The sequence below is a fragment of the Gadus morhua genome, chromosome 18, assembly GCF_902167405.1.
Source record: "Gadus morhua chromosome 18, gadMor3.0, whole genome shotgun sequence".
Classification (NCBI taxonomy): domain Eukaryota; kingdom Metazoa; phylum Chordata; class Actinopteri; order Gadiformes; family Gadidae; genus Gadus; species Gadus morhua.
In genome coordinates this window covers 3,081,836-3,099,400 of record NC_044065.1, presented here as the reverse complement: position 1 = coordinate 3,099,400, position 17,565 = coordinate 3,081,836, and the positions used below count along the sequence as shown (strand labels likewise).

Here is a 17,565-nt window from a genome sequence, read left to right as displayed (position 1 = left end):
TGACGCCACCAGGTGTGAGTGTGTGGGAGTGTCCACCTCGATGTACGCTGGGTAGATCAGTCTACCAGCCTACCCAGTGGACTGTAGCAAGTGTTGCTTATCTATCCATCGTACGTCCTGGTTGCCACTCCCACTTGTGATGTCACTAAATCACCGTAAAAGGCAGATTTTCAAGTGGCTGGTAACGGCTGACCACACCCACACCTGGTGGCGTAACACCCCCCCTTTAAGCGGCTATAACGAGACGCCCCCCCCCCCAGGTATGAGTCCGGGCGCACGGAGATGGCCATCCAGACGGACCACCCGGACACCAGCCGCAGCCTGGGGGCCACCACCCTCCTCAAGGACACCCTGATCGGGGGGGAGGGGGGGGCGCGGGGCAAGAGGGAGTCCACCAAGACGGCGGTGCTCATGGCGCTGAGCCGGCCCACCCGCCCCATCAGCCGGTCCCAGAGCCAGGTCACCGTGGCAGGTGAGGCCCCCGCCAGCCACCGCAGACGACTCAACACTCACCTGAGTTCACCTGGACTCTGCATAGCCTCCCCCAGGGCCGGCGCTCGGCATAGGCGACCTAGGCGACCACCTAGGGCGGCAAATGCGTTGGGGGGCGCCCTCTGGTGGCGCCCTTAATTAGTCAATTAAAATATACGAAGCAAACGGAGAAGGGAGGGTGCGCGGGAGCAATCGCCAGGGCGCCCGAAACCGTCGCCGTAGTACGCAGGACAATGCAACCCCCCTAACCCCCCAGCCCCCCACTCCACCTGTTAAACACTTGTTTTTGTATGTTTTGGATGTTGCACGGACCCATAGGTTGAGGCACATGTGAAAAGCAGAATTTGAAATTGACCTAAAGCATGAAAGCGTGATTAACAAAGATGTGTGTGCGATTTCATACAATCTGCAAACAATTACAACTTAATTATTAACATTCATGTCGCCTCCGGGGCTCCGTACAGATTTAGCTTTGCACGTCCTTCCCCTCTTACGCTTGAGAAAACAGGGTTTGCTAATTCATTTCAGCAAATCTTTCCCATCTTTCCTTTGGGAGCATTAGAGTCAACGGATTAGATTAGATGAATGCTTAATTCAGCCCCAGGCTGATGGATGAAGCACCCCTTTAATCCAATCGTGAAGCCCAGCGGTTTGTCTCTGTCGTCGTGTGACGAGGCGCCACCCGATCACCGTCTGTCCCCGTCCGGCAGAGATCAACCAGAAGCAGGACAAGAAGAAGCAGAAGAGCCAGGGCTCGGAGGAGAAGAGCAGCACGCTGCAGCGCTCCAAGACCCTGATGAACCTGCTGTTCCGGGGCGGCCGCAAGAGGGACGCCTCCGGGGGGCGCTCCAAGTCCCCCTCCAAAGGTCAGCCCGGGCCACCGGTTACAACTCGAAATCGGATCGGTGAAAATCGACTTGTTGAAAGTGCCGTTCAAAATGGATTTGAACGGCACTTTCCCCGATTTCAAACAAGCCGATTTTCGTAACGACAGCCTACGTGAACAAGCCGATTTCGAACAAGCCCGAGTTTCGACACAAACATGTTACCACCCGAAATCGGGTAGTCGATTTCAGGTGTAGATTTTACAACCCGTTTTTGGGTGCAAGCGCACCTCCAGCTGCATTGAACACAACATTCACCCCTGGTTGTTTGATATGCTTTGATATGTTGCACATAGCTGTTTCTAGTATGTGGGTGCCCTAAGTGGTCTCAAGTCATGGCACAGATTCATGCTGAAGATGGATCACTATCCACTATTCACTATTTAGTAACAAGGTAACACTTTACAATAAGGTACGCAAAACGTGGGTAGTTACTGAGGAACGAATGAGTAGCGAATACAGTAGTCCCCTAGTCTGTTTACCAGTAACTCCTCAGTAGTTACTGAGTAACCCACTTAGGGCCTTAACAGGGGCCTGTTAGGGCCCCTGGTCATTCATCATTCGTTACTCATTCGTTCCTCAGTAACTACCCACGTTTTTGCGTACCTTATTGTAAAGTGCTACCAGTAACAAAGTACATGCTTGTATCCAAAGACACCTAGAAATATGTGCCAGAGAGCTCAGGCATCGTGTGCAGGGGCTTCTCTTTGCACGCTCTCCCGTCTCACTTGTGTTTATGCGCCGCTGGGTTCAGACGGGGCCGCCGGGGGCCGGGGGCCCGGCGCGAAGCCCGACCCTGCCATGCTGGGGGCCGTGGAGGACATGTCCCGCAGGCTGCTGACCGAAGACGAGGTGGCCTCGGTGATGAGGGCCTGCCGCAAGGTCAGCACCGTGGAGCCCCAGAAAATTATTTAATTGCTTCCGCAAAAAAAAAAAAGTTGTCTATCCGATTTGACGGTTGAAAACAACGTCCATAGCAACGGCCTGTTATTCATTCGCAGCAAATTATAACACTAATAATATTACGTTTGTAGAAGCTTTTGTTTACTTTTACACAGACTTTTACACTCTCAGAGCCAGAGCCGACCTCTGACCCCTTTGGGCTCAGCGGCTGGCTAACGTTGTGCGCTGTCTGTTCAGTACGTCACGGTGGAGCGGTCGGTGGAGAGCTTTGTGCTGCACCTGGTGGAGGTTCTGGACCGGCCGGAGAAGCTGCTGCTGCTGAGGGAGATCAGGTGAGGAGACCTTTGTGGGGAAGAAACTAAGGCCGGGCAACGGTTATCAAAATAGATTTGTGTCTTCTTCCTCGAGGATTGGACATTGGAAGAGCAAATCAGTTGGCCCGACAGTCATAGGCTGTGAGAGGAACGTGATGCTATACCATTGGATACTTTACATAGACTATACTTTTGTCTATTCTTGTGACTTTAAGTAGAGTAGGCTCCCGAGCATACAGCCTGTGATGTGATTGGCTTGTAGGATCCCATCGGGTGTGGGATAAAAAGAGTATTCAGTACATTAGTGAATGTCTCGTCCATCCATCCAGGGATATCATTCCTGCATTATGAGCAAGCAGTCGAAATCTGCACTATGCAATCAAAAAATGGTAGTGACTTTGGGTCATCTTCTTATTTGATACAGTGCTCCCTCGTCTCATTTTTTTTTCTTTTCTTCATTTGTACAGCCTCATCCCGCAGTCCAGGCCGTACTGAACAGCTCATTCATTGTTTTGCGTCGCTTGTTTCCCAGAATGCTGTTGGCTCCTGTCGACCTGGAGCCCTTCAACGACATGGTGACCCCGTTTGAGGTGGAGGCGTACGACATCCTCAAGTACCGCTCAAGTGCGTACGATCCTCACCGCGTGGTTCACCAGCCATGTCGAGACAGTTCTGTTGTCTTAGCTTGTTGTATTGTCATGCCTCTGCTCGAGTCCTGCGATGTTATCGGGCATTTCGTCTCTTTCGGACGAATAAGTCTAGACCCGAGCGCCTTATAACTTGTGAACATGACAACACATGCGCCCTGTCTTGGTCACAGTCAAACCCACGCCACTGCGCTCCCCAGCGACCGGACGGGCCCCCAAGAGACACCTCATCACCCCCATCCCCGGTGAGCAGGCAGCCTTCCCCCCCCTCCTATCCACACACACCGGGTCCTCCCCCAATGCCCCAGAAGTTGTACACACGTTAGCTTGTCATCTATGATCTTTACATAACAAGATATGCCCTTTTATTAGTGACCTGAATAATACCGTATTACCTCCTTCCTACAACGCCCAGAATTCAATATTTCTTATTTGATTGTGTTCAAAGTGTTAGTGCGTTGTCACCCCGTTTGTATGCGTGTGTTTGTATTCCGCTGTCTGTGTTCCTATCTGCTGTCCGTGTTGGTACTTGCTGTCTGTGTTTGTAGTCCTCTCTCTCTGTTTGTATCCGCTCCCTCAGTGTCTCTGTGTTTGTAACCCGACCGACGCTTGCCTCTCTCCCAGACTCGCAGGGCGGCTTCGAGCTGTGCAGCTCCCGGGAGGTGGAGCGGGAGAGCCACCTGCAGGAGGGGCTGGGGCGGCTCCGGGTGTCCGGGACCTCGCGGCGACGCAGCAGAGAGCGCCCCCACCCCTCGGGGGCCTTCTCCCCTCTCCTGGACATCCCCCTGGACAGCTACGCCCTCAAGCCCAGACACGACCCGTCCCACACCGCCGCCGCCGCCGCCGCCGCCGCCGCCGCCTCCACCTCCTCCTCCTCCGCCTCCTCCTCTTACTCTTCACCCCGCCCCCCGCTGCCCAACTGGCTGTTGGCCCACGGCGCCGAGGCCCGGGTCCCGCCCCTCCGCTCGGACATCAACACCATCCGCTCCGTGCACTTCGACGACGAGGCGTCGCTACGCCCGACCGCGCCGGGCCGAGAGGCTCGGGCCGCCGTGACGGAGCGCGGAAGGTCGGCGCTGAAGAACGGCCACTCCAAGAGTAGAGGTGGAGGAGGGGGGGGGGGAGGAGAGAGGGCTGGAGACGCTGTGTTCACGCTGCCCAGCGGGGGAGCTCCCAACAGGAGGCCGCTGCTGTCTCAGGTGTTCTCCTCGGGGTCCAGGAGGCCAGAGGGAGGCGAGACAGAGACGCTCGCCCCTGATGCAGCTCCTCACAACGGACTCAACGGCACCGCTGCTGGTCAGGAGTATGAACTGCAGACGGTCAGCATATCAAAGACCAAGCAGTCGCTGGGTAAACGTTTGGCCTTGTCTCATCAGCGGAGAGTAACATGCAAAAGAAGTGTTAAATGTTAATGTTAAATGTGTTGTAAAATGATTATGCCTCCTCATTTTGGGGCTTAGAAAGTTGGTTTGTATCAACTTTGAGGAGCGGTCAATCCCAGTCAAACAGTCAGCCCACTAAACAGGAGCCTCCTCTAAACCCCCCTTGTGTCTCCAGGCATCAGTATATCAGGTGGGATGGAGTCCAAGGTCCAGCCGGTGGTGAAGATAGAGAAGATCTTCCCTGGAGGGGCTGCGTCCACCTGTGAAGTCCTGAAGGTTCATTCAGCCTCCAGAGGGAAATCTCTTCATGTCTATTTGGGTTTATCATCTGGGCTTCAAGCTGTTCAAATGTATTAAGAACAAGTTAATCAAAATAGATTTTTTTTTGGCAAATCCAAAGAAAATCCTTTTTGGACGTTTTGGACAAAAAATATTCCATATTTGTTTGTTTTTTCCACATTCACACAAAATAAGCTTTGTGCATAGCTCCGCTTATCACTTTGTTTCCCGTCTGCTCAAGCCCTGTTCCAAACCCTCTCTCCCTGCCTGTCTCTCTCTCTCCCCCCACCCTCCCCCCCCTCCCCTCTCTCCCCTCCAGGCTGGGTACGAGCTGGTGTCGGTGGATGGGGTCACCCTGCGGGGGGTCACCCACCAGCACGCCGTGGACATCATCCGCAGAGCCTTCAGCAACAAGGACAAGGACCCCATGCTGTTCATCGTCAAGGTCCCCAAGGGCCCCGTGAACGGAGAGTGACGCTCCACGACCCATGGACACCAGCAGCGGTTCAGATAGACCCTCCGGTCCCCTGGGACAGGTCGGTCCACCGGCAGAGCTCCTCCGATAGAGAAGAGACTGTGCAGTCTGGGGTCAGACATGTCTTTACTGACACGCAATATTGAGGCTACGATTGGAGACGGACACACGTCTCTGCCGTGGCCCAGAGCAGGACACCTCACCCTAACTGCACCCACATGAACGGGTGAATGTGAGCCACTGTTTGTGCATTGCTTTGATTGGCCGCAAGTTAGTAAAGTGCTGTATGTATGCAGTCTTTTGACCATGTGCTGAAGAACAGCTCAAAGAAACGCAGATGCGGATTATTTTTCAATACCTTGTCTCACCTGAAGAGGGCGGTCTTGTGCCTTATCGTTGGAATGATGACGGCATGTCCCACATAGTTATGCAAAGCAAGAAATGACTGCAGTAATCCACAGTGTTTTGGCCGGAGATTCCCTTAAAAGATGGCCTGAGAAACGGGATCTTGGAGGAAAAACGTTTTAGGGCCGTTGGAAGGTAAAATCATTAGAGAAATCAAGTCATTGTTATTGATGCCTTAACTGAAAAATATGAACGCGATAATTTAGAGACAATGTATGAATATGAACCGTTGTCACTGGGAACCTACATTATTTATGATGTCTGTGCTTGAAACTAACTGCTTTAACAAGACCAATTTCTTTCTTTTTTTACTAAAAGAAAAAACAAAACTAAAAGTGAAATAACGACCTGCCTGGGGAGTTTCATTAATTAATTTTATTCAAAACATAGTAACTTGGTTTTCCAGAAATGTACAGCATGAAAATATACATTTAATGTCTTCATACAAATACTGTGGATTATAAAAGTCTAAGGAACCAGCACAGAAGCAGTCACATGTGTTACTTACTGGCGGAGCGAACAACAGGGCACGGAACATTGCTTTGGTCTAATCACAGTGGCTATGCATTGAGATTTACAACATCTCTATATGACAACTGGGTTACATCACCATCAAGGACTTTGTTGTGATAGGGATATCTACAGTGATCTATGAACATTACACTTCGGTTACCAGCGATACAGGAACGTGTGTGTGTGTGTGTGTGTGTGTGTGTGTGTGTGTGTGTGTGTGTGTGTGTGTGTGTGTGTGTGTGTGTGTGTGTGTGTGTGTGTGTGTGTGTGTGTGTGTTCCAGTAATGTCCTACACAACAGTATGTTTGTGGTTTAACAGGAAGTTATAGCACACAAGGTGGATTCCGATATTCCAAGGCTTGATGGGAAACCAGTATCAATCTTACCTAATGGTCAGCCATGCCTGGTTAAAAACAGAAAGACAGCCAAGATGTTGTGTAAGATTAGCTTATGTGTAGAATGACAAGTACTCCCAGTACTCTTCAGTACTGGGTACCAAACCTCAACAGATTTACCAAAAGCTTTTTCAAAATGGAGTAACATAAAATATAGAACTCAATGCAGAAACCCAAACACAGAACTTCATGCTGCACGATTAGTGAAAAAAAAATCGAACTAGAAAAACTCAACACTGTCCCGTTGAGCCCATAGCAATTGTGTACATTTTCTGTAAAGCTAGCAACAAAAAACCATGGAATGCAAGAGGGGAGAGGATTACACAAATCCCATGTGAGGAGCGTCCATGTAATCCGAGAATGATTTATTTATTGCTGAAGGCCAATTGACTCCAAACACTCACACAAGAATTCCTCAGATTGTCTTCACCCACGCTGTTCCAAACGCAGTCCGCACAAACCGCCCAACAACCGCTTGGACTGGGCCACGCAATAACCAGACCACCAATCTATCAAAACAACTGAAAAAGATTCCTCAAGGACATCTAGATTGGGAAGTTAAGTTCCTTAGCGTACCTGGCCTGATATTACACCTTCTTCTCCACTGCTGTCTCCACAACATAAAGTATCTGTCCTGATGCCAGCAACAGAATTGTGCCAGATCGTCTGCGTTTTTCCCCAATACAATAACGTAACTATATCCACCTTTGTTTATTTTTTGTATATACCCTTATCTATCCAAACCATATCCATTTGCAACCAAAATATTTTTCAAATCGACAAACTGCGGCAAAACTTCTCTGAAAATATCAGACCCCAACAAAAGCGCTTTGACGTCAAAACCTACACAGCTCACCCCCGTCCAGACCTCCTCAAGGCCTCCACTTATGAAGTGTTTGTGTGTGTCACTTATTAAACTACGTGGGCTGCCTGGATGGAGTGAGTCAGTGGCAGCGCAGATGGATAATGATCGTTGGAACCGCGTGCGCTCGGGAAACGGGTTCCCAAGCGCCTCAAGGCTCCAGCACACAGCTTGACCGAATCACAAGGCCGGTATTTAAAGCGCTGTGGGTGACGTTGCCCGGGGAGTCTCCATCAATCTGTGGCAGGTTTGGACTACTCTCGATGAACACTCGATTTAGAAAAAAACAACTATGATGCCATGATGCCAGAAAGACAGAAAACGATGTTAAGGATTTGGCCTTTTCTCACGGATAATTAGAATACAGGACAACAAACGATCCAACTGTAAACGGCAGATCTGCTTATGTCGCCCTCGTGTCTACCATCAACTCCTAAGCAGGAGAACAGAGATATATATATGCACACACATATATATATATATATATATATATATATATTTCGACAGACAAAAGTGCAAATTCAGAGGAGGAGGAAGTGTCGCGGGCCAGGGGGGCGGGAGTCATATCTCAGTGGCGGCGACCTCGTCGAAGTGGATCTCGTTGCCGCTGCCCTCGTCCTCCTCCTCGCGGCTGTCCAGCTCCTGGCTGAGCTCCCTCAGCGCGCACTCCAGCTCCTGGTTGCGCCGGTACATCTCCACGTAGTTGTGCTGCAGCTGCTTCTGGTAGTGGATCACCTTGTCCTTCTCCTCCTGCCAGACGCGCCGCTCCTCCTGGAAGCCCCCCACCTGCTCCTCAGCCCGCTGCCTCTCCCTCGTCAGCTCCGCCCGCATCCTGTCCATCTGGAGCCTCATGCCCTGCAGGGCCTCCCCGCCCCCGGCCTGCCGCTGGGCCTGGCCCTCGTCGCTCTCGTACGCCAGCAGGTGCTCCTCCGCCTCCTGGAACACCTGGCAGCGCCGCGCCCCCTGGTTCTGGTTGTGGTTCTGGTTCTGGTTCTGGTGTTTCTGGCCCTGGTTCTGGCCCTGGCCCTGGCCGGCCAGCGCGTCCCTCAGTCGGGCCAGCTCCTCCTCCAGCCGCGCCGCCTTGTCGCGGAGCAGCTCCACCTCGCTCTTGCGCCGCTGCAGCTCGTTCTCGCACACCTCCAGCTCCAGGGTGCGCGTGCGGCCGTTGGCGTGGGCCTCCTGCAGCAGCGCCTGGCCGTTGGTGAGCTCGCCGCGCGCGTCGCGGAGCTGCCCGCGCAGCGACACGATCTCGCCCACGCGCTGAGCCAGCTCCCCCTGCACGTCCTTCAGCTGCTGCTTCAGCAGGGAGATCTCCCCCGACTTCTGGCACACCTGGTGGCGGGGGGGGGGGGGGTCAGGACAGACGTGAGACGTACGACGGGGTGGTTCCTGTTGGTTCTAATCAGCGTTCGATCCCTAATGGATTCTGCATTCAGTTCCTCTGTCTAGCTAGCGTTTAGAACGAAGATGGCCCCTTGTGGAATAAGGCCTTTACCCTCTGGTAGAAGGTTTGTAGCTTGGTACACATGGTTAGAAATAAACTAACACTAATGATCAAATTGAATAGAATGAAAAAAACATTGGTAGTGCCCTTCGGAATTTCTTGAAGGTGAACTTAAAATATTGTTTGAGCGTCTTGCCTTTTTATGGGCTTGTTTTCTTTACCCTCGTCAGTGAGGGAATACAACAGGGGGCTTTATTCAAGCCAGCTCCAGGGTTATGTTTTTGCATACTCTGCAATCCCCACCCTGTATTCCCACCTTCACTACAGTAGTTACCTTTTTAAGACTCTTGGAAGAGAAAGTCTAGGGTTGTTTGGCAGAGTGAAGGGAATCAAATTTCTTATCGATTTCTGTCTGGATGCTAAATAGACACTGTGTGCAGTGTTTCAAAAGACGTTTAATACATCTTCATCGATGTCTGCCCTCTCAAAGGTATCTCTGCCATGGCTGAGGTAATCACAATGAACTACGTTTTAATCCCAGACACTGATGAGGCCTGGGGCTCCGAACTCGTCCAGAGTGGAATTACTTCCCCTTGATATCATTGAGAATCGTCCTTTTTTTTTTGGGCCACAGATTACGTAGGCCATACAGAGAGCACGCCATTTCATTACCATTTTATTGATTTACCGAAATTGCTTATTTTCGATTTTCCAGCAACTGTTTTGCTCGTTATGCTACGATTATGTCTGCCCATTAGGGCTAACATCTTCACTACCCCTATCCCTTCACAGGGTCTCCTCCTTGACAGTTAAGGGAGTTTTTCTTAAGCCCTGTGGAGGGCTTATATTAAGAGTTTGGGGGGGGGGGGGGGGGTATAGTGTGGCATATGAAGCCTTTTGAGCCTGTAACTGTGATTAAGGGCTATACAAATGAAACAGACTCGCCCTAATTGCAGGCGGCAGCCGTGACCGGCTCTTTGTGAAGCCCTGGTGAGAGACCAGCATGTAGTACCTCCCACAGCCTACAGGCGGTTCACAGTATTTCATTTAATTGAAACCAAAAAAAAACTAGCTGCTGGTTGCAAAAGTCCCAGCCATGGGGCCGACTATTGCAGGGAAATCTATACCCCCCAAAAGGTCACGAGTCAACCAATAGGTGTCGAGGTGGATGCTACGTCCGTATCGTTCACAGTCGACCCTTGACCTGAGTGAACTCGCTCTCACCTCCCACTTGGTCTCCTCCAGGCGCGGCCCGATCTGGATCTTCTCGTGCTCGTAGGAGGAGCAGCGCTCCTCAAGCTGCTCCCGCTCCTGCAGGAGCTGGGAGAAGTCCTCCTGCAGCTTCTTCTTCTCCTGCTGAAGCTGGTACACCTGGGAGGCCAATACCACCGAAGAAGAGCACGTGGTGAAACACAATGAGCTGGACGTGGTCCTCCCAGATCAAGTCCCCAAATACCACAGAGTTTCAAGCCTAGTTTATACTATTGCTATTCAAATAGCTGCTGTTGGTTTTTACGCTAGCCACGGAGCTGACTTCTTCCTCTCCGGAAACATATCTGGGACGCAGAACCATAAACGCAAGAATCGGCATCGAGACACATGGGGTACACTACACACAGCTGCTAGTCAATGCAAAAGTAGAATCAACTTTTCTCTGCTTCCTTAGCATTCTAAACTCTTCCAGCAGACCTCTCTCAGAGCAATCAGACGACGTCTGCAACATTTGACACATTATTCCATCAGAAATTTGCCTGGTCATTCTGAAGTGGTGTGGTCGGAAAAATCTCATCTCGTTAGCCGGCGCGTTTGACTCGACGAGGGAATTCGTGGCTGGAAGCGGGGCAATCAGGGAGAATTGGGAGCAGGCTTGAGCACAAGGAGCTGTTGAGGTTTCACTCTGTCCCAGCGTGGGACTGGGAGGACGTGATGGAACGCCGTGCTCCAGCTCACATGCTCTGGCCCTCCGATGCGTTCAGCCACTATGTAGGCCAATGCACCAAATTAAAGTGACTCGGCTTAAAATCCATATCGCAAAACAGTGGCGTCGCAACTCCAATGAAAAGATGTGACCAAGTGTCGTAGTGGTAATGGAAATGTAGGAGGAGGTACGGGGAGCCTTGCCCTGTGTGCATGCAACCAGAGGGTTTCTGAACCTGTAACTGCAGCACCACAAGGGTCAGTGTCTGACCTTTAGCCGCTACAGGTGTCAGAACCTGACCTGTTACTGCTACAGGGGTCAGTATCTGTGTTCGAAATCGTTCCCTATCACGGATATAGTAAACTATATAGGGTGCACGCCATTTTGTAGTGGTGTTCGAATTCTCAGTGGTTAATTTCATGCACTATATAGTGCACTTAAAATACCCCAAATTCGAGTGTACATATCATGTATACCACAATGCAATGCGGTCGTGTTTTTCCGGAGGAGAAGAAGAAGCTGAATATCCGCAAAAAATGTCTCCGGCTCTCCGGCTTTCGTTTAGAAATGTCAACAATTTATTTGGGATTTAACATAGAAAATGTAACATTCAAAATTAATTTAAAAAAACTTGAACAAGGAAATGTAACATTCAACATCAATACAACCTCCAGCTTTCCTCGTGAGTGCCCAGTTTGTTAACATGATGTGGGTGCATCTGTCTACGTCACACAAATACCCGGCGCATTTACTGACACAAATGACGTTTAGAAATGTTCAGCGTAGTGTCCGATTTCTCGTTTGTTCGTTCCCTATATAGGGCACTATATCATGAACACTATACAGGGATTAGTGAGTGAGTGTATAGGGTTTCGAACACAGCTAGTGTCTGACCTGTGACTGCTACAGGGGTCAGAGTCTGACCTTTAACCCCTACAGGGGCCTGAGACTGACCTGTAACTGCAGCACCTGCTGCGCCCGCTGCGACTTCTGCGAGGCGGTCTGCATGCGGGTGGCGCAGCCCTGCCTCAGCTCCTCCAGCTCCAGCTCACAGCGCTTCTGCTTCTCCTCGTAGACCTGGGGTGGGGAGTCATGGTGACTTCAACGTTTATCGTCCTTGAATGATATTGTACCGTCATTAAGATACCATCCATATAGGCATAGCCAGTTTTATAGTCTTAATTAGTTATGATGAGAAGATACCTTTAAAATGATAAAGATATGAGGTTTTAAATGTCAGAGAAGTAGGAAAACTAGTTTGGTCATTAACGGTCTTATAATTAATGGTCATTTTATTCAGTGCAATGACAATGGATGGTAGTTTGATCGGACCTCTCAACGGTCTCCGAGTGACGAGCCGGTTGCCGGTTACCGATTTTATCAGCGAGCTGATTTGAGAAACACTAAATAAAATGCGGTCCACTCAAAGACTGCCGTTCCCACAAGCCCACCTCTTCGAGGGCCCCTGGCGGGCCCCTAAACCCCGCGGCCCCGGCACTGACCTGGCAGATGGCCGCCTCGTTCTCGTCCAGGTTGTCCCGGAGCTGCTGCAGCTCCAGCTCCCGCTCCCGCAGCTTGTCCTCCAGGTCCCGGACCACGCCCTCGTAGCCCTCCAGGGGCCCCGGGGAGCGGCCCGCCGAGCCGTTGTCCGACAGGGGCTGGCCCCGGCCGCCCAGCGACCCCGAGCCCGTGCTCTTGCTGGAGGACGAGCGGCCGCTGTCCGAGTTGGAGTGTCCGTGTCCGTGTCCGTGTCCGTGTCCGTTCACCGCCCCGGGCCCCCCCGCCTTCACGGGCTCCAGGTGGCCCCCGGAGGCCTCGGAGGTGGCCTGGCTGTAGCCGGGGCCCGGGTAGGGGGGCAGGCTGGACAGGGAGGTGCGCCCGGAGTCGGACATGGAGCAGGACTGGCTGGTGGCTTGGCCCCGGCTGCCGTAGCTGCTGCGCTTGTCCGAGCAGGAGGGCGTGGCTTCCCCCGCGGTGTGGGAGGGGCTGAGCAGGTTGAGGTTGTTCTGGCTCCCCGATTGGCTGCTGGGGCCGTGGCGGGGGGACAGGTACTGCATGGAGCTGCGGCTCTTGGGCACCACGGGTTTGAAGGCGGTGGGCCGCAGCACTGCGTTGTCCATGTTCTGCAGGTGGGAGGTGGATCATTATTAACCTGGGAGGCCTTCAGCCAGGCTCAGAGCCTAATGCTAAATGAGTTCCTACACATCAGTTCAAATGAATCACAAGGTCAAACATTCACTTGCAAGTCATTGGCCAGTCCCTAAACTTGGCAAGACTTAGGCCCAATCCCATTTCTACCCCTTACCCCTCCCCCTTACCCCTTCAAAACAAGGGGAAGGTGTAAGGGTAAGGGGTAAGGGGTAGAAATGGGATTGGGCCTTAATGGTCTCATAGTGCACCACCATGTGTGAGTGTGATTAGCCGTCACAAGCCGTTTCGAAAACCAGCCTCTTCCTGTGTTTTAGTGACATCACAAGTGGGCGTGTCCACCTAGATGTACGACAGACAGATGAGCAGCATTTTTCTACTATAGACTTTCTACTATCGAGTAATGGCTGATAACACAAACACCCGGTGGTATAACACGGGACCTTTAAACATTTTTGACGGACACTAGATAAAAGTGATCAAGGGGACACCGCCTCACCATCTCCAGTTTCCCCGAGATCGGCACCAGCTTGGGCGGGGGGCCCCCCATGATCCCGCTCCACCCCCCCCCGCCGTTGACCTCGTCGGGGGGGAGGCCGCTGAGGCTGGGGGGCGTGACCTGGCTGACGGTCCAGTCCTCCACGTACTCCTCGTTCAGGTAGGCGTAGGCGGCGGCGGCGTCGGCGTCCGTGCGTCCGGCGTTGGCCGAGCTCTGCCGCTTGACGGGCGGGGGCGGCGAACGCCGCAGCAGGAGCAGCGCGTCCTGCGGCGAGTCGGGCCCCAGGCCGGCCCCCGCCCCCGGCGTGGCCCTCCGCGCGTGCCTGGCGCCCGGCTCGCCCGCGGGGCCTCCGCCGACGGTCGTGCGGCGCTGGCGGTCGTGGTAGGGCGCGGGGCGGGGCGCGATGAGGCTGCCGACGGAGCCCATCGCCTCTAGCGACGGGGGCGGGGGCCCAGCGGGGCCCACCGGGGACGCGTGGCCGGAGGAACGGCGGCTGCGGGACGACCCGCCGGGGCCCGGCTTGAGGTGGTCAGCGGAGACGGGCAGCGGCTGAACCAAGGCCATGGCAGCTGGTCCGCGGGGCGACGGCGCGCTCTGAAACAAGGAGAGGGGAGACTCTAAGTCAACGCTGGCGGGGCCGGCTCCAGGGAAAGGTCGGACTGGAGGCTGGAGGAATGCATGGTTGGCTTCCCAGAGCTCAGCCTAGTCGACCTGTAAACACCGGGGGCCGTGGCGATCACGGGACCTTCAGCGTGCGGGTGATTGCTCTGGGGTTAGACGGGAGCACCCTTCTATGCTTCGGCTTGTGGGAACTCTCTGGGAGAACATGAGGCTGATTATACTGTAAATACACTGCGAAGCCCAGGCAAAACAATAGGGAGTCAGGGACGGCCACGCGGATCAGAGACTTCAGAGAGTCAGACCGCACACACGCACACACGCACACGCACACGCACACACGCACGCACGCACGCACGCACGCGCGCGCGCGCGCGCGCAGACATCCGGCTGGAAGGACTAGTTACTAAGCCCATTCAAGCTGTAGAATAAGTGGTCTCAGGGCAGGCCAAGTGCAAACGGGTTCATTCTGCTTTAGTGAGTAGGAGTTGAAAAATGGCTCCCAGCATCCTGACTACTTGGAATGACAGGAAGAGAGTTGCAAACAAACAATCTGAATCTGAATCAAAGCAAAACAAGCAACTAGAGGCCAGATTGATATTAGAATGATGAGAGTTTGCTTTCTGTTCGGTGAAATTCAGACAGACGGGCTCCTAAAAATAAGCCTCAACAACATCAAATGCCGGCATGAGTCAACAGCTCATGTTATTAGTTTCACCTTGGCCTTGCTTTCAATAGCATGACCTCTGCCCACCTTTGGTGGTTAACAGTCCAGCGGTGGTGAGAGAAGAACAATAAAGAGACGCCCACTGGGAGGGGAAGAGGTCGAGTGAGCTTAGAGAGTGTTGACCAGCTGTGGTTTGAAACCCATCATCACTGCGAGCTCCCAGAAGGCCGGCATATCCGAGTGACACGTGTGTCCTGTCTTGTTGCCCTTTCGATCTGCCCACGAGCACACAAGAGAAAGTCGCTCAGCGTAAAGATCACTGCTGCCAACGGGCAAAGGGTGCCAACTCTTCGGTTTCCCCCGGAGAAGATAAAACAGGATGTATTGAGCGGGGCGGAAACAAATTTACGACCCGCAGCGTCGAGGTTGTTTGATAGAATCTCATCTGGACCTTTCCTTTCAATTGTACTTCCTTTACAGACTCTGTAGTTCCCCCCAGCTCTTCCTGATTGGCCCAATTCAGAATGTAAACACTTCACAGAGTGGAAGTCCCTGTCGGCATCCGGCAAGCGGGGCGATGCATTAGGTGCCCTGTCAGGAACCATAGTACGTCCTGCCAGCCAAGTCTCTCAGAGCCGCTGCCAGTCTGACCCCAGCAGGGCCTAGCAACCGGACGGCCTGCCAAAAGGACCAGCGCAATCCGGCTAAACGCCACTGTGATTACAATATGTTAATTAGCCCATCCAATCCACTCCGATCCCTGATTACAGAGTCATAATACACAACTAAGTATCCTGCCGGTGTTAAGATTGACGCCGTTAGGAAAGTGAAAGCAGCTCATTAAAAACCAGCCAATGTTTAACTGAACAAAATGCCAGGGTAATTCTCTCATCCAGTACGCACACACAGCTCTAGAAGCTAAATATAGCACCCATGTGACAGGAAACCATGCCGTCAGGTGAAAGAGAGTTTAATTAACCAATTACCTCCAGAAACTGCGTAATAACGGGAGGTTTCGGGCACACATTCACTCCTGCTTTCACTAATCACACGTTTGGAATAATGGAGTGGCCAGAGTGACCCGCCTCCCGCTTCACACAAGAAAAGGATTCTAGCTAAATCACAGCGGTTTTTTTGTCAGCTCCCCCCCTCCACATTGCTGCTCTTTGAGGTGCATTCCAGAGAGCGGGCCTTATCAGTCAGGGGGTCTCGTGTCGCTGCCCCCCCCAGAGGTGAATAGGTTCTAATTTCTCCGACCCCAAGACGAGCGAAACTATGCAGGGTTTAGACTGGAGGGGGGGTGGGGGCTTTGAAGGGCTTTTTGGTGTAACTATGCTGCACACTCCCTAGTGACATCAGTTGTCATGGTGATCAGGGCCCTTAGGAACCAGAGAAGGAAGAAGGCTGAGGAGGGGAAGAGGGGCCAATAAAGGGGTTCAGAGGCCCTTTCTTAGTGTCTTATTCAAACACTGGAGTGGAACAAAGAGGATGCTTTTCATACAGTCCTATCCTGTCACAACATACCCAGAGTGCAACGCTGAAGAGGGCTGCAACAACCTGACACAGATATTTTTTTTCTTTGTGAGGACCGTGAAGGTAGGACCTAGTTAATGTGTATGGGACAGCCAACGTTAATTAGTTTGGAGTACTTTATCGTTGGGCCCACAGATCGAGATTAAGGCCTGAGCAGTGCACTGTTTAATCAAACTCTGGCACTCGGGTCGTTAAAATGCACCACAGGTGTGCTAGGTGCTTGCGGCACATCGCTTTTTCCACTGTGTTCCACATCATACAAGAGGCAGTGTGCTTTGTAAAATCATAAAAAGCAATGCATGTTTTATGATGGAGATTCACTTTAATATTCAGTGGTGCTCACCACCTCAGCCACATCCCCTCGTGTGGACCCTATTGTAAACGCACGTGGAAAAGGCTGAAACTAGTAAGCTGGTTTGAGGTGAAGAAATCTGCGGGAGAGTACAAACACACACACACACACACACACACACACACACTTAAACACACAGTACACAGGCTGTACTGACCCTGGGTTGAGAAGCAAAGTCACACAGACGTGCTTTTCAGTCGCTCTGAGTAGGCTCACACTAAATCTCTCTTTGTAAGTGCCCCACCATGCACGCCCAATCCAGCGCCACATGAGTCTAAAAATACAGCCAACAGGCAACTGATGTGTGGGCCTGCCTGGAGGAGCTGTTGAGATCAGACCACTGCCCTGTGGAACCTGGTTGAAGACAGGAGACCCTGGACGAGGGAGGGAGGGAGAGGTGAGGACAGAGCCAGGTCAGGAGGGAGGGAGGGAGGGAGGGAGGGAGGGAGGGAGGGAGGGAGGGAGGGAGGGAGGGAGGGAGGGAGGGAGGGAGAGAGAGAGAGAGAGAGAGAGAGAGAGAGAGAGAGAGAGAGAGAGAGAGAGAGAGAGAGAGAGAGAGAGAGAGAGAGAGAGAGAGAGAGAGAGAGAGAGAGACAGAGAGAGACTTGTTTACAGTTGGTGTGCGCCTGCATGAACAAAACCTCACTTCTAAAAACACACTTCCGGAAATCACCCTCCCTGCTCCTCGACGTTTTATCAATCATTTTTTTTATCGCCTACCTCTTCCTCGTCTCACTGAGACTCTCTCTTCTCTCCCGTCTGATATTACACCTCTCTCTCTTCTCTCCCACCTCTCTCTCTCCATCCTCTCCCATCTCATGTTCACCTCTCCATC

General features: G+C 52.4%; 2 protein-coding genes across 3 annotated transcripts in view; one reads left to right on the top strand and one right to left on the bottom strand.

Moving 5' to 3' along the window:
* Positions 1-6,553, top strand: part of LOC115531243 (PDZ domain-containing protein 7) — a 17,046-nt gene extending 10,493 nt beyond the window's left edge. The window contains exons 10-18 of the mRNA XM_030340377.1: positions 261-472; positions 1,203-1,358; positions 2,131-2,258; positions 2,517-2,611; positions 3,126-3,217; positions 3,414-3,485; positions 3,865-4,590; positions 4,798-4,898; positions 5,221-6,553. Coding sequence (XP_030196237.1) covers positions 261-472; positions 1,203-1,358; positions 2,131-2,258; positions 2,517-2,611; positions 3,126-3,217; positions 3,414-3,485; positions 3,865-4,590; positions 4,798-4,898; positions 5,221-5,376 — 1,738 coding nt within the window. The 3' untranslated portion in view covers positions 5,377-6,553. The remainder of the gene's footprint in view (positions 1-260; positions 473-1,202; positions 1,359-2,130; positions 2,259-2,516; positions 2,612-3,125; positions 3,218-3,413; positions 3,486-3,864; positions 4,591-4,797; positions 4,899-5,220) is intronic.
* LOC115531241 (leucine zipper putative tumor suppressor 2 homolog) overlaps positions 6,142-17,565 on the bottom strand; it is a 31,952-nt gene continuing 20,528 nt past the window's right edge. For both annotated transcript variants that reach the window (XM_030340374.1, XM_030340375.1), the window contains exons 3-7: positions 13,561-14,154; positions 12,416-13,036; positions 11,868-11,990; positions 10,220-10,366; positions 6,142-8,883 (exon numbers count right to left, since the gene is read on the bottom strand). In XM_030340374.1, the coding sequence (XP_030196234.1) occupies positions 8,113-8,883; positions 10,220-10,366; positions 11,868-11,990; positions 12,416-13,036; positions 13,561-14,124 (2,226 nt within the window). In that variant the 5' untranslated portion in view covers positions 14,125-14,154 and the 3' untranslated portion in view covers positions 6,142-8,112. The remainder of the gene's footprint in view (positions 8,884-10,219; positions 10,367-11,867; positions 11,991-12,415; positions 13,037-13,560; positions 14,155-17,565) is intronic.